The following is a 24,097-nucleotide window of genomic DNA, read 5'->3' as shown; positions in this document are numbered from 1 at the left end:
ATAAGCAGTAGTCGCAGTAGCCAGAGATTCTTTAGGACTTATAACAATTGCAACCCGCTACCTCAATGGGTTCAGACACCTAACCCACTACGAAGGAATAGTGTGAGCAATTAGAGAAGGTCTATATAAATACTAGGGACAAGTATTTCCAGGCCGGTAAAGACCTCCCATTCCCTGAAAAGTTATAGTTGTTGCTTTTCCTAGTCAATAACAAAGACATGTTTGCTTAGAGTCCTTACAAGGCCCTGGGAGTGGATCTAAAGTTTTTGTGCCATAGACTTAACATAGATCCTAATGTACTCCGAAGAAGCAGAAGCCTAGAAGCTCCTCAGATATTCACTTTGAAGCTATGAAGGAAGAAGTAAATAAGTCGAGAGAGATTAGGGCCATTGAAGAAATGTTTAAGCCTGAGTGACTGGCCAACACTGTGGTGGTGAAGAAGAAGATAGGGAAGTGGAGGGTTTGTGTGGATTTCACAAATTTAAATACAGCCTACCTCAAAGACCAATTTTTGGTGCCAAAAATTGATCAGCTTGTGGATGCTACATTTGGGCATCTAAGGATAAACTTCCTTGATGCTTTTTAGGGCTATCACCAGATTACATTAGCCCCCGAAGACCAGGAGAAGACTTCCTTCATAACTCCCATGGGTAATTACCATTACAAGGCCATACATAGAAAGCTCTTCACCTGATTGATTGATTTGTAAAAAGGGAGTGTTGAGCTTTGTGTAACTTTTTTGTAGAAGAGAATAGTGTTATAGAATCATACAGTACCTCTCATCTCTTCCTAAACAGCTCTAACTTGCTTGTTCAATGGTTCTCTCCAACAATCTTCTCAAACATCTATCCCTTTCTCTCCATCAAACTCCATGGCCAACGAGGAATACTCAACTCCCCCATTGATGAAAAAACATCTTTTCGAGTATGCACCAAATTCAGAAGAAAAAATTGAACTTAAGAATAACGAGACCAAGAACCATGTTCCTATTGCTATAGCCGATGCTAATGCAACTTTGAATACAACTTGTGAGCTTGAAACCAAACAGCCTACCAAAACTCTAATGAAAAAGAGCAAGACAAACTTTAATACTAACAACAACAACAACAACAAATCCCCTTGATCCAATTATAGCCTAAGGAAGAACAAGAGAAAGAAAGTGAGAAGTGTCATCACTTGTATTCATCCATAAGAACCCATCTTTGTACCTTGGGAATACGATCCTTATATATGGAAAGCCTTGATTTAAATATCTTTGTCTTCATCCATCTTGTTAATCTTTCTATTTTAGATTTCCATCTCCCATTGTGGATTTCCAATCGTTAATCTTCTCAAATAGCTCTAACTTGTTTGTTTAGTTGTTCTCACCAACAATTTTCTCAAACACCTATCCCCTTCTCTCCATCAACTCCATGGCCAGCGAGGAATACTCAACTTCCCAATGATGAAAAAATGTCTTTTTGAGTATGCACCAAATTCAAAAGAAAAATTTGAACTTAAGAAGAACAGGGCCAAGCACCATGTTCTTGTTGTTGTAGCCAATGCTAATGCTATTTTGAATATAGCTTGTGAGCCTGAAACCAAACAGTCTACCAAAACTCCAACGAAGAAAAGCAAGACAAACATTAATACCATTAATGACAACAACAATAACAACAACAAGAAATAGTCCCTTTAATCCCAAAAAAAAAACCCCTAGAAAGGACAAGAGAGAAAAAGTGAGAGGAGTCATCATTTGTATTCATCCTTAAGAACCCCTCTTTGTATCTCGAGAATACGATCCTTATATATAGAAAGCCTTGATTCAATTGTCTTTATCTTCATCTATCTTGTTGATATTTCTATTGTGGATTTCCATCTCCCATTGTGGATTTCCTATTGTTAATCTTCTTAAATAGATCTAACTTGCTTGTTCAGTTGTTCTCTTCAACAATCTTCTCAAACACCTATCCCCTTTTCTTCATCAAAATCCATGGCCAATGAGGAATACTTAACTCCCCCCACTAATGAAAAAAATGTCTTTCTGAGTATGCACCAGATTTAGTAGAAAATTTTGAACTTAAGAAGAATGGCATCAAGAACCATGTTCTTGTGCTGTAGCCGATGCTAATGCTATTTAGAATATGGCTTGTGAGTTTGAAACCAAACAGTTTGCCAAAACTCCAAAGAAGAAGAGCAAGACAAACATTAATACAATTAATGACAATAACAACAATAACAAGTCCCCCTGATCTAAAAAAAAAAAAAAACCCAAGGAAGAACAAGAGAGAGAAAGTGAGAAGAGTCATTACTTGTATTCATCCTTTAGAGCCCCTCTTTGTACGTCAAGAATACGATCCTTATATATAGAAAGTCTTGATTCAATTGTCTTTGCCTTCATCCAACTTGTTAATCTTCCTATTGTGGATTTCCGTCTCTCATTGTGGATTTTCCATTATTAATCTTCTCAAACAACTCTAAATTGCTTATTAAGTTTTTTGCTCCAACAATTTTCTCAAACACCTATCCCCTTCTCTCCATCAAACTCTATGGCCAATGAGGAATACTTTACTCCCCTATTGATGAAAAAAAGTCTTTTTGAGTATGCACCAGATTCAGTAGAAAAATTTGAACTTAAGAAAAACGAGACCAAGAACCATGTGTTCTTATTGTGTAGCCAATGCTAATGCTATTTAGAATATAGCTTGTGAGCCTAAAACCAAATAGTTTGCCAAAACTCCAACGAAGAAGAGCAAGACAAACATTAATACCATTAATGACAACAACAACAACAAGAAGCCCCCTTGATCCAAAAAAGAAGAAGAAGAAAAACCCCAAGGAAGACCAAGAGAGAGAAAGTGAGAAGAGTTATCAATTGTATTCATCCTTAAGAACCTTGTACCTCGAGAATACAATCCTTATACATAGAAAGCCTTGATTCAAATTGTCTTTGTCTTCATCCATCTGGTTAATCTTCCTCTTGTGGATTTCCATCTCCCATCCTCTACAAATTAGTTGCGTTGATCAAGAATTTAAGGCTAGCTCCTCAATTTTATGTTTTTGACTCTCACATTAAGCACTATTGATCACCCAAGTTTCAAATGACTGTTGTTGGTCCTCAAGTTTAAAAAATGATCACAATTGGTTCTTTTGTTAACAGTTGTTATTTTTATGCCTACATGGCTAATGAAATAATTATATGGGAAATTTTGAGTGATATGACATCAATTTTAAATATTAAAAAATAAAAACCTATTGTTGGCTCATCAAAAAAACCCATGACCCTTTAAAAAACCACCCAACCCATTTTATGACCCTAGACAAATATGTATTCTCAAATCAAAATCAACCTTTAGAGAGAGAGAGAGAGAGAACCCAAATTAGCGCTGTCCTCCACCCTCCTAACCACCATCCTCCTCCCTTGTGACCCACTCCTTTTCGTACAAATATGAAACCTGCGCTTATGATGGATGGAAGTTCTAGGCACACATGAATTTACCAAAGGTTCTAGCATTTGGACCATTTTTACACCAAAAATTGTTATTAGTCAATAAAATTGTCCACCAAGAAAGACAACACAATATCATTGTAGTTTTAATTAGACTAGACACCCCCAAACAAATGAAAGAACGTAAAAAGAATGAGTTGTTTTTTGCGTCTACCAACACTAATTTTGGATTTTGCTTCTCTCTTTGCTTGTTTCTCATGTTTAAGTTTGATTTGGGAATACCTGTTCATTTATGGGTCATAGAAGGAGTTGGGTGATTTTCTACAAGGTCATGGATTTTTTTAATGAGTCAGCAATTGGTTTTAAATTTTTTATATTATTATTGATGTCATGTCACTCAAAATTTGTCACATCATTTTATGTTAGTCTCGTAGGCAATAAGACTAATGATTTTTAACAAAAAGATCAATTGTGCTCATTTTTTAAACTTTAGGGACCAACAATATTATTTACTTAAACTTGAAGGACCAATAGGCTTAACAAACAAGCTTCAAGAAACAATAGTGTAGTTTCGCCTATTTTTAAATTATAAAAAATAAAAATAAAAATAACTAAATACTAGCTAAAGGGGTAGAGAGAAAGTATCTCATGTGTCGAACATGACATATGCATCTGTAAAGTTGTGATTTACAACTATATTTTATATTGACTTTGATTTTATTGTATTGAGTTTATATTAAGTAATCGAGCATGAAATGAAGAATTAGTGCAGTTTCGCAAGTGCTTCGCGAGACAGGCCATCTCGCGAGGTACCTGCGAAACATTTTGCTGGAGTTTTAAGTGTGACTTTTTTACCCTTCACCCATACTATATATACTCTTATTACCCATAAAAGTAAAATGGGGCTATTCAAAAAGAAAAACTCTAGACAATTTTTCTACAACACAACACACCCCTCTTTTAGGTAGATAGCTATTTATCCTTAGTAGAAATCATTGTAGCCTCTTCTCCTTCATTCTCCCATTGCTATACCTTGAAAGAAGATTTGTACCCAAACACAACTCACACCTTTTTAAATGTAGAGAGTGTTTTGGAACTTGGCAAGTTTTGGGGATTTGCCAAAAGAAGTTGGTGAGATTGGCAGATGCAATTAGGCGTATTGCGGGATCTGAAAAGCTAGTGAAGACAAGACTTTGAGAAGTCCGTTGATAGTAGGAGCTTGGAGGGCTCAAGTAATTGGGAGACTAGGCTTGAAGGTTTTTGTTATCCGTGTGCTCCAACTTATTCATTAGTGGATCAATTTCGACTTGAGGGTTACAGAAAGGTTTTTTGCTGAGTTCTTCGGTTTTCTCTTCGATAACACGTCTTTTGTTATCTTGTATTTGCATCTCTTTTCCCTTACTCTTGTGCTTTACTTTTATTTTATTTTCATGTTTATGCACTAGAGTAGATCCGTGATTGCACTTCATTTACTCTTATCCATACTTAAATAAGTTAGAGTAAAACAATCTAGCCGTAATTTTATTGTGGGTCTAAACAAGCCCTTGTGTTTTAGCACAAATCCAAGCTTTTAGCATCTTTCCTTCTATTTCAACTAGAAAGTTAAAAACTGTTATAAAGCAATCATATTTGTTAAATAGTCTCATGAGTCATTACAAATCATTTGGAGAACCTTGCAACTCGAACCCTTTCCATTCCAANAAAATTAAAGAAAAGATGACCCACCCCAATTACCAAATTAACCATACCCAACACCTCACCAACTAACCACCACGTTCAGTCCACTACACCTGTGACCTGATTAACCTTTTGTTTCTTCATCCTTATCTCTTACTTAGCATCTTCACAGCATAGCAACGTGAACTCCAGGTTTTTTTTTTTTTTGTTGCCTTGTCCTCGTTATATTCCTCATTCTATTGTTTCTTGTCCTCATTATATCCTCATTAACAACTAGTTGAATTGGTACAAGTGAAGGTTTTGCCAAGTTTGCCTAGTTGCCTAGTTTGCCCATGTGAATAAAGTTTTTTTTTTTTTTTTTTGAAAATATCTTCCCATGTAACAAAGTCATATAGATAAAGTAAATATATATATATATATATATATATATCTATCTTCCTAGTTTAGGTAACAATGGTCATGGATAAAGTTTTTTTTTTTTGGGAAATGTCTTCCCAATTAATCGCATAATCAATTTTGTTGCCCATAAATTTTATTATATATAATAATAAAGAAAAGTAATATAAATGTATATGTATTTGTGAAAATTTATTTTTATTATTTAAGGGATAATTACAATTTGCCCACCTGTGGTTTGACCCGATTTCTATGTGCCTACCTGTGGTTCAAAGTTTGACACTTTGCCCACCTGTGCTTGTCACCGTTACCCAGCCGTAACCCACCTCTCCACTCTCCGTTACTCTAACACCAAATAAGCAAAAAACTCACTCCCACTCAGATCAAAACTAGTTATCACTCCTAGAACTCACTCTCACTCCCAAAACTCTCAAAACTTACTCACTCCTACAACAAGCATCGTTTGAAACTCTCAATTTCAGATCCAAGCCGAGGAAGCAAGTTGCTAATAGTTGCTCCTCCTCTGTTCAGCAATGGGCTTCGATTCGCAAACTTTCCAATGGAACTGGGTTTTGATCATGGGTGGGTTTTGATCGTGCATACGCTTGGGTGCCACCGTGGGTTATTGAACTTGGGTTTTGAGCTTGCATGGTCCTCTGTTCAGCATCAGCAGGTAGATCAAAACCCTCTTTAGTTTTTAATTTTTGAAACCTAGGGTTTGAAATTGGGTTTTTTAATGCTTTTTCGGGTTTTTTATTCTTTCTTTGAATTTGAGTTTTTTAAACTATTCTTGATTCCATGTTTCTTCGAATTGATTCCATGTTTCTTGATTCCATGTTTCTTCGAATTTGGAAGAAAGAATTTTAAATAAAACTCACTTTGGAAGAAGAAATTTTAAAACCCAATTTAGAACCCTAGATTTCAAAGATTAAAAAAGCAAAAAGGGTTTTGATCTACCTGCAATGGCTGAACAGAGAAGCAATAATCTTGATCTTCCTCGGCTCGGCTCGGTTCGCATGCACGATCAAATCCCAGTAACCTCAAGTGCAGCAAAGCACATTGCACAATGGGTGTAAGTGAGTCTTGTTGCCACAGCTGAACAGAGGAGCTGTCTTCCTTGGCTTGGTTTGCATGCACAATGGGAGTGAGTGAGTGACTGATTTTTGGGAGTGATAGTGTGTGATTTTTGGTGAGCAAGCCGAATGGAGTTTTGGGAGTGAGAGTGAGTTTTGAGAGTGTTTGATCTGAGTGGGAGTGAGTTTTTTGCTTATTTTTGTGTTAGAGTAACGGAGAGTGGAGAGGTGGGTTACGGCTGGGTAACGGTGACAAGCACATGTGGGCAAAGTGTCAAACTTTGAACCACAGGTAGGCACATAGAAATCGGGTCAAACCACAGGTGGGCAAATTGTAATTATCCCTTTTTTATTTATATTAGACTTCCACTTATACACATATAGGAGTATGAATTAAAATAATGATGAAGCTCTTATCAGTACTAACGAAACTGTTGTTATTCTACATGGAATCTATCAAGGCATTAAAGTAATAACTCATTACTTAAATGCCTAGATTCATTCATGACTTAAATGACATTAAAGTAGTAGCTCATGACTTAAATGTCATAGATTCACCAGTATTAATGACAAGTGGTGGAAATATGGAATTACTCCTTTGGTGGCTACCAAAGTAACTAAATTCACTCCTTCTTTGGGTTGAGTTTCAATTCAATCCCTCGTATGTGTGTTTTTTTATTACTATATAATTGTATTTATGATAACAACTTTTATTTTATTTTCTTTTTTTATTAATTTTATAGTTGGAATAGGGGGATTTGAATCTTAGATATTTCAATTAAAAACAATAAGATGTACTAATCATTTAAACTACAAAAAAGGAAGACAATTTTGTACCGTATAAGCTAGTATGGCCAATGTTTATCCTACTGGTAAGTACACTAGTACAAAAATGATGTTTCGTATCAGCTTAAATATCGATCGTGTAGCAAACATACGGAGAAATATACCAAATTTCAACCAATAAATAGATACCAAGCTTTAAAAAAAAAGCACAATAATCATGCTAAGAGTTTTGTTAATACCGTACCAGATGAAATTTTAGTTTAGTCAGAGAAACAAAATATTTTGATATCGTTAATATTGGTGTATCGTTTAAAGATTACAACTAATAGTAATAATAACTTCTTTATCATTGGTTTAAGAATGAAAAAAAAAAAAAAAAAAACAACAACAAACAACAACAACAAGAACAAAAAAGACGCAACGGGTAACACGGGTAGGTGGGTGGGCATTTGAATTGAACCCACTAGTCTTTACTCCTTACATAATTCACGTGGGACACAACTAATAACATGAGTAAAATGAAGTGAAATTGTAAGAGACGTTCTGAAAATGAGAGAAGAGAGAGAGAGAGAGAGGGGATTTGAGAAAATGCAAAAGAAAAGAGACAGAATAAGGGTTTATTTGGATACTGCTTATTGCTGAAAATGAAAACAATGTAATAAAATAATTTTTAAATGTGTGAATAGTACTGTGGGACCCAATTAAAAACAATNCAAAACTCTTAGCATGATTATTGTGCTTTATGTACAAGAATCATCAGTTTCACTTTATACTTTGCCAGTTGCAGTAGGTCATTTTAATGTGTTTTTTATCATCAAATCAAAAAATTGATTGATTTTTTACCTAGAAGGAATTCAAATTTGAATATTTTATTAAATGACGAAGAAATTTACCAATCAAATTAACTGAAACCCACCAACCACAAAGCTTGGAATGCTATTGTTTTTCTAAATTTGAATATCCTGCTAGCAAAGGTGATCTCAAGCCCTCATCCCTTTTTCTCCCCCAAATTCTTTAAAATTTGGTCCCAAAAACTCAATTTTCCTAAGTGGCAAAATATAAAAAATAAAAATTTTGAAATGGTTGACTAGCCAATGATTTGTTGCCCTCCTTAAAAAAATTTAAATGAAATATTCTTAAACATTTTTTTTCTCCGCTTTTGGTGTTTCATGTAGCTAAAAACCTTGCATAAACAGGGAAAAAAATTCCCAACTAGCAAAAATTTAGGGCAAACCAATAAATAAGAGGCTACAGGGGACTTCAAGAAAGATTACTCTTTTAATATATTCTAAAATAGTTTTTTTTTTCTTTTTCTTTTTCTTTTTTTTTGGAGAAGAAAAATAGCTTCTTATTGTTTGTGTGTGTGATGGCAGTTTAAATAAGTTATTTTCTTCCAAATTTTGATGAAGATAGTGGTGTGTCCGAGGCGCACATATGGTTTTTTATTCATCATCATATTTTCATAATTGTGCCAAATGGTTGGTAAGTATTAGAAAATCAACAACCTATCAACTTGTTTATAGCTAAAGTAATTGTAGTTATGCTTAATCTTGGGTTTGACATAATTCTAGTACTTTTTAAAAAGGAATCTCTTTTTATTTTAATAAGAGATCACCACATTACCCATTAATTAAATAAAATGTAAGATTAAAACCCGCTATCATTTGCCATTATACATTTTAAATAAAACGACTTGTCCAGTTAAAAAAAGTATTAAAGGTAAGCAAACCTCTTAATCTTTCAATTTTCATTGCAATTTTGAAACTAGCATTTTCAATCATAATTGGCTTCACAACAAAAGAAAGATGAATTTTTTTAACGACTCTTTGATTTTTTTTTTTTTTTTTTTTTTTTACATTGAAAGGTAAATTACTATGAAATTTAATACATAATATGTCAACCTTATATTATTTTTGAGATTTAAAAGAAGGTTGAATTCCATTTATTTTTTTAATATATTAATCCACACTTGAATTTTAATATATTTTTTAATTTTGAATTCTGAAATTTTCTTAATTCATACTTTGGTCCTCCCAAAACTAAAATATTAATTTTGCTTTTGTTTTTTGGGTTAAGGAGATAAGTAGACGAAGGATGACTTATAGGTATAAGTCTCAAGCACACCTTAATTAAATGAGTACTCTTAAGTCTTAACTCTCAAAGATAGCTTAGATACCTTAAAATGAGCAATATAGCATCCTACCATCTTTAGAGGAGAAATCTTTATTCCTTAAATCTTTTTACTTAGTCTATTTCAATTAGCTTAATTAGTAAAGTTTATTGTCGCTAAATAAAATATTTGCATAATAATAAAGAGCAATTATCGTTGAACGGATGACATAAATTTAAAATACTAATAATTTATACAAATAAAAAAACAAAAACCTTTTTGCTCTAGGGGATCAAATGGCTAATCATACTTTATAGATTAAGGCCCAGTTAGGCAATTGATTGGCAAAGAAAATTGCTTGATCAAGACAAAAATTGATGAAGTGTGACTTCGTCAGTCAATGAATGCGACCAGAGATGATCTTAAACCTCATGCAAGACCGTTTCCTGAAGGATGGTCACCGGTGTGGTGTCTGCCACAACGTCTCCGATGCTAAAGTCAGTGTCAAGAATTATATGAGAGCAAAACAACCAAATAGCATCAATGTAAGAGAATGTTCATACCTCTCTCGTGGGGGGATGTGAGGGATTTATATATGTTGTTGCAGTTTTTAGCCGTTGGGTGATTTATGGTGCTTTAACTTCCCTCTGCGTAACGCCTGCTGGCATTATTAAGTGGCTTTAAGTTGGTCCCAACGGTTTGTTCGTCTGGATGTGTAACCGCCCCTGTCATTTACTGATGGTAATGATGGAGGAGCTTTCCTCGTCATTAACGNTTCGGAAGAATATAGCATGCAAGACATAGACAGAAATTTGTTAGAATGGAATAAATGGAATATACCGACAGAAAGAATTGATAAAATCTACAAACAGACTACTTTTCTAAACTATCTTTTTTGACAGATTACACTATAAAAACTGTGGAAAGAACTTACTCATTATTTAATGAATATGAAACAATTCAATTATTTTCAATAGACTCTATTGACAGACATAAAGAAAAATATGCATTTTTACATGTTGGTTTAGTACAGGTAGCTGTAAAACCATTGACAAGAGAAGCTTTAAATGCAAGTATTTTACTTTGTTTAAGAGATGACAGACATTTAAGATTTAATGATTCACTCCTAGGAATGATGGAAACTAGCCTACATAATGGACCAGTATATTTTAATTGTTATCCCAATTTTGCTTTAAGCTTGACCGACAGAAATATCATGGATGCTTTAACTTTAAATATAAAGACAAATGGTTACTATATGAAAGAAGGCTCAGAACCTTTAGCTATTATCTATAGGATTTATTATAAACTCATGAAAACCACTATAAATCCCCAATCTATGGTTGAACCTCCCCCAAAGGCCATACTCTTCTTCTTCAAGCCTCAACAGCAAACAGTAGACTTCGTGTACCCCGACAGATACAGTGGAAAGATATAACCCTTCCTGAAAAATGGCAACTTGAGGCCATTGCTCCCACACCAAAAATAGAAAACACTGAACCAGACTTCATAGCCCAAAATACAGATGGTACAGTTATTATTTCTTTTAATAATAATGACAGGCATACAGACAGTATCATAAGACCCAGAAGTTCTACAGGTAGATTAAGGCCCAGTTAGGCAATTGATTGGCAAAGAAAATTGCTTGATCAAGACAAAAATGAAAAGTAAGCTTAAGAATGCTTGATCACGACAGAAATGAAGAGAAGGCTAATTGTATTGGTAAGCTGTCACCAACTCTACATGCCATGACTTTAATAAGCTAGAAAACAAAATGATTATTGTATCGCTTTTGTATCTATGTAGCTACTCCCACCCATCCATTACTTCTAATTATAGTCAAAAGAGTATGGACAATCATGATAATGGTAATATGCTTTTGCAGAAGGACCACCACTAAGCAGATTTGTGATCACCAAGATTAACTTTCGAATTATTAATTGTCCACGTTGATCATAAGGCTTTTATGTCTTCTTCACATGATTTATCTTTTGTGTTTTTTAAATTTTAAGTATAAAATATTCATATTTTGTAGTAACAGTACCAATAATAGTTTTTTTTTTTTTTTTTGTGACAATTAAGGGTATTCAGATTTCTTCGAGTATTTGACTATTCTCTTAAATATATGCAATCTTTTTAAGGGTGACTTCAATTTACTGACATAAGGTTTCGAATTCAGAACCTCATATATATCATGAGACCTTAGTAACAACTTAACTAATCTTATAATAAGAAGTATTTGGGAATTGTTTTGAGTGAAGGGAGATAGATAAAGAGGAAATGAGAGAAGATGACTAGAATGCACCAAACCTCCATGCAAAATGCAAACATAGGTTAGTGTGTTTGAAAAACTATATAACTGATTCAATTCTGGTTTAAATGAAACTTTAACTAAAATCAATCAATTTTAATTTTATCTTATTTTATATCCAATTTGTCAGGGGAGTTTGAACTAATTTAGGTAATTTTTATTTTTATTATACTCAACTTTAAAAGCTTTTATTATACTCAACCTTAAAATCTACATACTTGCTATAAAAATAAAAAATAAAAATAAAAATCTACAAACTTCACATTGTCATGTATCACATAATTATGTACTTATTTTCTTGAGTCTTACTTTGATTATATGAAACATTTTTTTGTTAAAAGTAGGTAAAATAGTAGGAAAGGAGGAGACAGGGTTTGAACTTTGAACAGACATGAGACGCCACAAATACTATACCATTATTATTAAGCCATCACTTGAACCCATTGGATATACTTGTTTAAAGTGTGTGTTGATAATTGTAACCAAAAAAAAAATGTGTGTGTTGATAAGGCTTAAAATGTGGCTTATTTGGCTTATTTATTGAATTACTTGTCTTATTAGATAAAGATTTTTTATATCTCAGTATAACCATGGATTGAGATCAAGTGCAATACCTAATAGCAATAGATGGTTGAGATTGAAAGTTAAAAAAAAAAACTTTCAATCTCAACCATTAATACAGAAAGTTGAAAAATAGTTAAAGGAAGTTAAAAAGTTATAGTTAAAAGTTAAGAATGGTACAAATTTATGATCCAAATCCTAACAACCACATTTATGAAAACGGCCCCAATAACTCACAAATTTTTAAATCGTATCAAATGGACACTAATTTTATAATTAATTTTTCTATACTATTTATTGAGATTCGAGTATTATTTAAAACTAAGCGTAGTATTCGATGAAAACAAAAACATATTCATCAATCAAGGTGAAGCTTGGATAATGTACAAAACTTCTCTCTAACTTTATTTTGAAAAAACTCTTTCAATCCATTACGTAACACAAATTTTAGTTTTTTATTCTTCAATTATTATATTTTTTATTATATTTTGGTAAAGGTGAATAATCTTGTTTGATTATTTAGTGCCCGTTTGGTTGGGCTTTTAGAGCCAACTTTTACCATTTATGTGCATTTTACAAATGCTGAGAAACTTTTTGCGTTTGGCTCAGCCCAAAACGCAACTTTTTGAAAAAAAGTTGCGTTTTGGGCCAAGGCAAAAAACTAATCCATGAACGCGCAACAATATGGAGCATCAGAGGTCCATAAGCAAAGGCAAACGCACAAATGTATCCGTTAGGTCTGCCTGTTTACCAAATTACCTTTGCAATATATATACCTCAGTTCTCTCACACTTCATGCTTTCTCTTGTCTCTTCTCTGCTCTGCCGTGCCCTCAGCTCTCTCACTCTCACGCTCATCTCTTCTCTGCTCTGCCCTCTCCGTGGTAAGTGAGCCGTGAACCCAGTCTACCACCACAATCAACAAAATCAACAAAACCCATTTCAAACCCAACTCAAAATCAAACCCAAAATCCACAGAAAATCAACTCAAAATTAAACCATTAATTAAAAACCCATAACCCAAACCCAAAATCAAATAAAAATAAAAATACAAACCCAATGTTTCAATCATCTTCATCATCATCATCATCATCATCATCTTCTCTGGAGGAAGTGAAAGAGCAGCTTTCGAATTGTCAAAAAAAAAAAAAAAAAAAAAAAGAGCTCAGCGGTGGAACAACGTTCTGGAGGAAAAGAGAAAGGGAAAAAGGAGAAAAGAAAAAGAGATGAAGAAAAAAGTGAAAGTGGAATGTTCTGGAGGCTAGGGAGTGGTAGGGAAAAAGGGAAAAGAAGGAAAAAGAAAAAGAAAAAGAAAAAAGAGAAGGCTACGTGGGTGGAGGAGAAAAAAAGAGGGAAAAAAAAGAAAAAAAAAAAAGAAGAAAGGGGAAATGTTATCACAATATTTGTATAATATTTTCACAATAAATTTTAAAAGGTAGGTTATTATTAGCTAATATTAGTGAGAAAAAAATAATTTTTTTAGAAAGAGAAAAAAATAATTTTAATAGTACGTTAAAATTAAAATCTGTATTAATTTTTATCACAATATTTTTACAATAAATTTTAAATGGTAGGTTATTATTAGCTAATATTGGTGAGAAAAAAATAATTTTTTTAGAAAGAGAAAAAAATAATTTTAATAGTATGTTAAAATTAAAATCAGTATCAATTATCACAATAATTTTACAATATTTTCACAATAAATTTTAAGTGGTAGGTTATTATTAGCTAATATTGATGAGAAAAAATTAATTTTTTTAGAAAGAGAAAAATTGATTTAAGTATATGAAGTAGTTGATTTAAGTATGAAATAAACTCACATAAAAATAAAAAATAAAAAAAGTATGAAATAAACTTCCTTATATATACATTGTCCTTTTTGGTAATTTATCCCTTAAACTGCCACTTTTATAAGTGCTAGCCAAACACTCAGCTTTTTCAAAAAGCACTTTTTAACAGCTTTTACCAAACACTCAGCTTTTTGAAACTCCACTTTTTCATTATGCACTTTTTGAAAACTCCACTTTTTCATTATGCACTTTTACGAAAAGCTGAACCAAACTCACCCTTAATCTCTATGGTCATAGTGGTGTCCGCCGTTAACAAGATTGGCATCATTTCCCTCCTCCACCCCAAGTTAAAGTGAAGTTTAGTTTGATTAAACTTGAGTTAGGTGTTCAATAGATGATATATTAGTCTATCATTTTTATTGTTATAATAGTTTTAAACCTTGTTAGATTAAGTGCCTCACTCACAAGATCATGTTCAAATATTGAAGTGATTCAATAGTATAAACTAATTTATCTAAAAAGTGTTCAAAATTTTAATTCCTTGTGTTCTTATAGATTTGCTAATAAATAACATCATAGATTTGATAATAAAGAACATCCAATAATCATTATAAAATTTTATACGTGTGATGAATATATAGAGAAAATCCATCCAAAAAAATTGTGAAATTGTGAAATTTTTGTGGGGGAAAAAATACAGAATACTTCCATGTGGTTTTTTCATAAAATAGAGAACTCTTCTATTGACTATTGACTATCACTAAACCATTCTTCTGGAATATTGTTTTTTGTGTATATCGTTAAACGTCATTAAAAACAAACGGTGAATTACTCATGCGATGAAACATGTCTATACTATGTCACATAAAACAATACAACTTCGGGGTTTTGTGTTTCACTCACGAACCCTAATGGCTTAAGTGTTCCATTCAAAATAGCTAAGATTCAATATACACAATTAACGGCTTACACATAAAATAATACTACAAGAGTTTAATCGTTAGACTAAAACCTTTAAAGGGTTATATGTTTTATGAGGAGACCACTTGGAGGTTTTGCATACTTTTTCATATCTTATATTCATAGAAAGATTATAACTTAGTGGGTTCCAATTAGCTCAACTGATAAAGTCTCTGATGGTTGTATAAAAGATCTGGGGTTTAATCCCCGTCTACACTAAAAACCAATTGGTGTCTTAATTTAATAATAAAGAGCTATTATTAGAAGCAAATATCATACATTGAAACTCTCTAATATATATATATATATATATATATAACTTAGATACAGTATATTAGGTGTGATACATTAATTTCTCAATTGAATTCAACCATTTGATTGTTTTGAATTTAATTGTCATTGGAAAATATAACACTATTTGTGTCTTATTGGTCAATGCAACCAAGTATTTGAATTTAATTGGAAACCTAATTTACTTTACCTAAAATAGTCTATCTAAGTTTTATCATTAAGAGTGCGTTTGGTTGGGATAAAAAGTGGGGAGATAAAAAATGATGGAGAAAAAAAATGAAGAGAAAATGATAAGAATAGGTGTTTGGTTGAAAAGAGAAAATATTAGCGATTTTGTTGGCGAGCAAAAGTTTTCTTTCTAACCCACCAAAAAACAATCTCTCCAAATGAGAGAGAAAATAGGAAAGAAAAGAGGAACAAAATCTTTGGACAAAAATGTCCTCCTCAACAACATTTCTTTGTTGGTTAGTTCTTTTCATTTTTGACATTTTTCCATTTTTGTTTTTGTCTAATTCTTTTTCAGTTCTACACTTCTACTACATTTTGTTGTTTTTTTCTTTTACTTTTTTAATTTTGTTCATCCTTTTTTTTTCTTTTTCTTCCGCCACTTTGTTTTTTTCTTATCTGTTTTGGATTATTGGGTTCATCTTCTTCTTTTTTTTAATGAAACACTCAATCATACACTTAAAAAAAAAAAAAAAGAAGTATAATGTGTTATTTTTTTTATCTAATAGAGGCATGATAGTAAATTTAAACAAATCTCATTTTTTATCTTCTAATTTTTCTTCTTAACCAAATAAAAGACTCTTCAATCCTTCCAGTTTTCCATCACCCCAATCAAACACCATGAGAGAAAACTAAAATTTTTTCTATTTCTCTACTTTTCCATTCTTTCATTATTTTCTATTATCTCACTTTTACACCCCTCCAACCAAATAAACCCTAAAAAAAATCAAATTTAAGATCCGTTTAGAATCCGCTTATTTTGTTAAAACTAAAATTTTTTTGCTGAAAGTACCGTAGATAAAGGTAAAAGTTAGCTGAAATAGTACAGCGAGACTCATGAATAATATCAAAAAGTGTAGTGGGGCCCATGAATATTAGCAAAAATAAGTTGAATAGTAAAATAAGCTGTTAAATATAATCTATCCAAACGCAACCTTAATAAGATTTGGAATCAGCAAAATCTTTAACCTTAGAGCAATTAGTGGCCCAATTTGCTCAAGTAAAAAAATGTGATTGGTGCTAAAAAAATTTATAATAAAAAAAGAGAGTAAAATAATTTGATTTTTTACTGTCTTAGGATCCGTTTGAGATCTGCTTATTTTACTATGACTAAAATTTTTTTATTGAAAGTACTGTAAATAGAAGTAAATGCTCAAGTAAAAAAATGTGATTGGTGCTAAAAAAATTTATAATAAAAAAAGAGAGTAAAATAATTTGATTTTTTACTGTCTTAGGATCCGTTTGAGATCTGCTTATTTTACTATGACTAAAATTTTTTTATTGAAAGTACTGTAAATAGAAGTAAAAGTTAGCTAAAGTACAATGGAACTCATAAATAGTATCAAAAATAAGTTGTAAAAAATAATCCTTGCGAAACGGACTGTAACACCCCATAATTTTGATACCAATTTAATTATTATACATTAATTATAAAGGAGACCTACAATTAAATGGATTAAATTGATTTGGGCCTAAGATATTAAAAAAAAATAGGATAAATAATATGGAATATGAAGCCCAAATGAGGTGGCATAAGTAAATATGTGGGCCTTGATAAGCTTTAATAAATAAATAAATAAAATAAAATAAAACCCTAGCCTTCTTCGTCTTTAGTTACATGTGTATTTTACTAATGGGGCTTTCTTTTGCTTCAACCAACTATTGAACTTTGCTTTTCTTCACTGTGGTTGTGAGTTGAAGTCTACAGGTATGGTTTGTTCCCACTCTTATAGGAGGCATCAGTTATTTGTGTACCTGATAGAATAATAGGTATGACCATCTTGGATCTAAATCTATGATTATTTTAATGGGAAAAGGGGTACTCTATGGTTATTTTATAATTGTATATAGCATTACTAATTTCTCCACCATTTGTCATGCACCGACACCCTTATCATTGTCTAAATATGTGCCCAGCAGTGTCCTTATGTCTTGCAGCATCAAGAGCGTTATGGGTCATTGGGTGGATGAACTAAGATATATATAATATATGGCTTCTATTATTAGATGGATCAAACATCCATCATTCAGCCTATATTGAAGTCTTATTTTACTTAAAGCTATTCCATACATGTGACCCTGCCATTAGGTTCGACCTATATTGAAGTTTATTGGAATATATTAATTTCATGCTAGAGAGAGAGAGAGAGAGAGAGAGAATGATCAGATGTGAATATTGGATTGATCAATCAATATTATATTATGTGTATTCTAAGAATTGTAGTAGTTTAATATGATGGCTAGACACGTAATAAAATCCTAGAGTTCCATAGAGTTGTAGTACAAACATGCCAATTAATAGATAATGAGAATATGTGAAATAGAACAATTGGATCGAAGCTAGAAGTGAATTGGGTTGTAAGCAAATAAATAGAGAATTTTGGATATATCAGTATTGTCTAGGATAAAATTGTTTGAGGGTGAAAACAGATTTTAAGTAGGAAATTGTGTATTGATGGACCTATTTTTGGTGTTGCTAGGCTATAATCCTACTGAGTTATTGTGATTCAAGGGAGGTTGGGTTCATATTTTCGCAAATAAAAGGTAAGTTGTGTTTACTAATTTTGGGGGTTTTCCCAGAACAATGTTGATTATTAAACTATTTTATATCAAAGAAATATATTGATATTCTATATATAAATTGATATTTTATAAATGTCTGATGTACACATTGACTATTCGTTTTATGAAAAACTTGTGGGACAACCTGAATTTATTTAAACTTGTATGCATGAATATATCTTTATATTTTTTAAGAATTATGAATGGATTATTTTTGTGAGCATATTAATTATGTTTTGAAACCTATGGCAAGTCGTGATTAAAAGCTCACTATTGTATTTAGTCCTTAACAAGGGACAATCATACTGCAGCTAGTTCTTAGTAAGGGACGATCCTAGAAAAGGGGACAATGCACATTTGATAGCTCCTTAGTAAAGGAGTATACTATTGAGGATCCAAAAAAGAAGCTCCTTAGCAAAAGAGTGCACATTTAGGTTCCAAAGGAGACATCCTTAAGAAAAGTGATGAAAATGAGATTCTAGTCCTAAAAGGGGACAACACAACCCTATCAATGGGGTATAAACGTTAACTATGAAAAAAGCCTGGGAAATTATTTATATGATGGTATTGATATATGTATTATGATGGCTCACAAAATAAAGATATTTTTTTTGTGTGAAATATTGATGAGTTACAAGTTATGAATTTGTTGTAAGTATTATTTATTTGAAAGGTTTGTTCTCACACTCCAATGTTAGAGAATTTCACTTATTGAGTTATCTCATCCCCCTGTATTTCCTCTTATAGATACATTAGAGGAATTATTGGAGTAGAGATTCTTGGAAGACAACAATTACGAATTTTTTTATGGAACTAAGGATTTTGTTATGATTTTTATGGCATTAAACATTGTACTGGAGAATTATTTTGAATATGTTTTGTCTTTGGTGGATTAGAGTTCTGACATTTGTGATGAGATTTTAGGTTGTTAGTTTCTTTTATTTAATATTTTTATGGATTATTCAGATGAAATAGACTTTAATTGCTTATGATTTTGGGGCGTTACACCGACACTTAATAGTTTCTTCAATCCTTATATTTTAACTCTTACAATAATAAAATATTCCCAAGCCGCCCATGAAAATCACGAGGACAATTATAATGTATGGGTTTCCAATTGAAAACAAAGTCATCTCAGTTCTCTTGCCAAGCATTCTCTCAGCTTCATGTAACAAGTAAATTATATTGCTTGTATTCTATTGTTCATCACTTGAATTTCATTTTACATTAGCACTATGTTCAGGAGTTTATAAATAAATAAAATGGACAGAAATAGAAGATAATGAAAATGAAGGGAAAATAATTTGCTTAGATGCTTGAATGGAATTGAAGCAAAAGTCTTATTTGGGGTTGAATGAAAATGAATATTTTTACTGCAACATAAAATTTTAACCAAAAAAAAAAAAGGGTATTATGGAGATTTCAAATAAAAATTCATTAAAATATATACTATGCCCTCTGATTCCTCCTAATTTTAGAGGGATAAAATGGATTTAAGTGGGAAATAAATGGAATAAAATCTCAAATAAGAAATTAAAAATAAAAAATAATATATATATATATTCTTAAAAAAAATTATTTTCATTCCAATCCTCCCCCCATCAACCTCTCCCAAATACATGATAATGAGATAACAAATCAGTGAATGGAGATCAAACCTATGATCTTATAGTCTCATAGTATTTTTCTTTTTACTTTAAGGAGTAGCCAGATTTTTCTAGGACATGGGATTTATAAGGTTTAGGAATCCTTCTAGCAGATATTAGGAGGGAAGAGGCAGAGGGAAGTCTATTAAGTTTATGTGTTTAAGTTTAACAAGAGGGAGTCTCTCCCATTCTTTCAACCCATTGTTTGTCAACTAAATTATTTGATGCTTTACTTTATTTTGCACGATTTCAATGCAAGTGAAACTTCCAGTGCGCAAATGTCTTTTCACTTTTGTTTGTTGGAAGTCTCGGGCCGTGCACACTATGATTATCTAAGAGGGGGGTCCCAATTTAAAAAAATAAAAATAAAAAACCAAATTATAGCAATGGTCCCACTATTAATATATTACTATAAATTGTACCAATAAATACTATAGGCATGACCAGAATTATTGATTAGATTTGATAGATTTGATTCGATTAATCCCTCCCCAATTCTTTAAGATTCAGTCATTTTCAAAGAGAGAAAATTCTCTTTTGTATGTTGCCTATAAATACCAAGGGCTAATGAATCTTCTATGCAGATTAAAAAAGAAGCAACTACTTTGAATTAATGACTGTAGACATGGAATCTCGTTTTGCATGGCTGACTCTCTTCTCACTTCTCTTGGTAAGGATATGAAATTTGTACTTTGTTGGTTTTTTATTTTTGAATCATAATCATGGAAAATGTTTGGTTCCAAAATGGTTTGGAGATGTCTTGCCCCAACTCATGATATGACAATTAAAAAATTAATCTAACAATATGTAGTTTTAGTCATATATATATATATATATATTTTAGCGAGACTTGTAACTTATTTAAATAATACACATGTATAATCTTTTAAATAGTCATGCAATGGATTCGAAAGATAACTTCAAACTAGTTTATAACCAAATTCTGTTTATATGATTATATGGTCCTAAAAGACCTTGTAATTTCTTACCTTTCTTTTTGTTGTGGACCAGTTTGCAAATACCATAGAATCAAGAAAGGATCCAGGAGAATATTGGACTATTGTCATGAAAGATCAACCAATGCCAGAAGCAATTCAAGGCCTTGTTCATTTGGATTCATCGCCATCTAAGCTTAGCAAGAATGACAATTGCCACACATCTGGGGGGCAATAGGCAAGGACCAAGGTGAGAAACCTTATGTTAAAGATTTTGAGCCGAGACCTAGTGTCACGGCTTATGTTAATGATGTTGGTCCTGAAGCAAAGAATTTTGTTAAGGATTTTGAGCCAAGACCTAGTGTTACAGCTTATAATAATGATGTTGGTCTTAAGACACAAAAGAAATTTGTTAAGGATTTTGAGCCAAGACCTAGTGTCACAGCTTATATTAATGATGTTGGTCTTGAAACAAAGAATAATTTTGTTAAGGATTTTGAGCCCAGACCTAGTGTCACAGCTTATATTAATGATGTTGGTCTTGAAACAAAGAATAATTTTGTTAAAGATTTTGAGCCCAGACCTAGTGTCACAGCTTATATTAATGATGTTGGTCTTAAGAATCAGAATAAATTTGTTAAGGATTTTGAGCCGAGACCTAGTACCACAGCTTATGTTAATGATGTTGGTCTTGAAACAAAGAAGAAATTTGTTAATGATTTTGAGCCCAGACCTAGTGTTACAGCCTATGTTAATGATGTTGGTCTTGAAACAAAGAAGAATTTTGTTAAGGATTTTGAGCCCAGACCTAGTGTCACAGCATATATTAATGATGTTAGTCCTGAAACAAATAATTTTGTTAAGGATTTTGAGCCAAGACCTAGTGTCACAGCTTATGTTAATGATGTTGGTCTTGAAACAAAGAAGAAATTTGTTAATGATTTTGAGCCGAGACCTAGTGTTACAGCTTATGTCAATGTTGTTGATCCTGAAAAAAAGAAGAAATTTGTTAATGATTTTGAGCGAAGACCCAATATCTCAGCTTGCAATGATGATGATGTTGGTTCTAAGGAAGAGAAGCCATTTGTGGAAGACTTTGAGCCAAGACCAAGTGCTTCTGTTTATAGTGACTGATAAGGGAGGATAAAATATGTGCAATTTAGGGATTTTATGTAAAATATTCTGCAATTGAATAAGTAAAGAGCCCAGGGGAAAAAAAAAAGGCTATGTAAAAGGGCTCTTATATCCTAATTGCACAACATGTTGGCTATTATGTAAACTTTGTGTGCTGATGATTAAATGAAGCTATCGTTATGGTTTGTTCCATCTTCTTCTCTCTCTTTCTTCTTCTTCTTCTTTTCTTTTTTTTTCTTTTTTTTTTTTCATTTGTTTGTTTGTTTTATTTTGGTAATGCAAGTGAAAAGAGAAATTAACTATGAATTAAAAGAATCCATAGTTCCATACTCGACTCAAATATGAATGTGAAACCAATGAACATAAGATGGGGAAGAAGCACAAAATGAAAATTTGTTAGGCTTAGAGCATTCTTATCAAGAAGGGAAAATGCTAAAATTTAACATACAAAATGCTATAAATACTAAAAAGCATACTCCTTCAATACTTTCAAATCTTATTTATTTTGCAATCCAGCTACAGTGGACTGCTATGTCTAGCTGCCCACTGTAGCAAGATTGTAAAAAAAAAAATGTTTAGTATTTGTTTAATGGTAGTTATTTGAAAACATAAAAAGAAAGAATAACAAAAGAATATTTAAATAAAATGGTAAAATAATAGAAGTTTTGATGTTTGGTAAATTGTAAAGTGATATGTTAAAATTGATAAAATAGGATTTTGAAAGAGTAAATGCTAAAATATTTAGCATTCTTGATAAGAATGCTCTTACACTCACTCAGGTACGAAGCCATGATTATATCATTAAGGGGCCAAATCATGAAAAAAAAAAATTGACCGTCCAAAAATAAAAAAATATATTTATATAAAAAATATAAAACTAGATTCTATTAATAAGTATTAACAAAATACACTTAAATAAAAAGACAAATATCATAATCTATATATATATATATAATAGATGAAAAATTGAGAGAAACTCAAATTAAAATTTCAATTTTGCATCATATGTCCCAAAATTATTTATTTTTAAAGAGTTTTATTTCTTAATTTAGAATAAAAAGGAATCACATCATAAATATTCATTCAAGTGAGTTATTAAATACAAAAACCAAAGAGTTTAGAATAAATAAATCGTAAAAAAATTGCTTCACAATAATTTTAAAAAAAAAACATGGATAATTTACATTTTATACCTAATAATATCCTTACAAAATTTTTTAAAGAGTTAACAAAATAAAAAAATGACTATCAATAGTATTTAAATTATATATATAAGAATTATATTATGCATTTTATTGTATATATTTTAAGTGACTCCATGCATATGCATGGAGTTACAAGCTAGTTGTTATAATATATTTCACTTTAATCATTTATGAAGAGGTTAAAATGAAATTTGACTCATTTTTATAAAAATCATCTATGATTAATTATGCAATGAATTTCACAATAATTTCCCTTCCTATATACAAAATTAAAGAGTTTTTATAAAATCACCTTCCATTTGGTTAGTTTTTGATAATATTTATGGTTGAAAATTCTCATTTCATAATTGCAATAAAAACATTAAGCATAACCAGTTTAAATAAATTAACGAGTTATTGATTTCTAGTTTTTACTAGTCACTAACTCAATTCTTTAATATTTGACACGTTTTTAGAAATTTTAATGTCAAACTACATTGTGCTCCTAACGAGTTACATTTTTCAATAGCATTTTTACATGATATGTAAAGTCATGAATATAAAAGTTATTTACCAACAAAAAATTATTATTATTATTATTATTATTATTATTATTATTATTATTTTTTATGTCGGGTACCAATAAAATGGTTTCATAGTGGTAAGTAAAACATCTCATCAATTGAGACTGAATTTTTCGATAACTAATTTAGGGGATGAAACAAGACGAATGACATCAAGTCCTCGCATGATTTTTAGGTAAACTCTATGAATAAAATTAGAATAATTTTCTATATGATTCAGGAAAGCACAATATTTTACATCCTTAAATTTCGTCTAATTCGTCAACAATGAAGACATTATATCTTAGAATTTCAAATGGGTTATTAAATAGAAAGCATGGTAGATAAAAAGTTGAATCTTTATAGGCATATTTATTATCTCATTATTATATATCCAATATTTCTTTAACTAAAAACCAATTAGCTTTGTCAAATAATAATTTTTTTTATTAAAAAAAAAAAAAAAA

The 24,097-nt window shown here is 31.4% G+C and overlaps 1 protein-coding gene across 1 annotated transcript; it reads left to right on the top strand.

The window, feature by feature from the left end:
• Nucleotides 1-20,363: 20,363 nt before the first annotated feature.
• On the top strand, nucleotides 20,364-22,075 carry LOC112035039 (uncharacterized). Its single transcript, XM_024067877.2, is given in 3 exon segments — nucleotides 20,364-20,484; nucleotides 20,826-20,969; nucleotides 20,972-22,075. Coding segments are annotated over 3 exon segments (1,101 nt in total). The 5' UTR covers nucleotides 20,364-20,439; the 3' UTR covers nucleotides 21,884-22,075.
• Nucleotides 22,076-24,097: the final 2,022 nt, after the last annotated feature.

This window comes from Quercus suber, unplaced genomic scaffold (assembly GCF_002906115.3).
Source record: "Quercus suber isolate HL8 unplaced genomic scaffold, Cork oak 2.0 scaffold_986, whole genome shotgun sequence".
NCBI classification, from domain to species: Eukaryota; Viridiplantae; Streptophyta; class Magnoliopsida; order Fagales; family Fagaceae; genus Quercus; species Quercus suber.
This window is presented reverse-complemented; position numbering and strand designations above follow the sequence as displayed.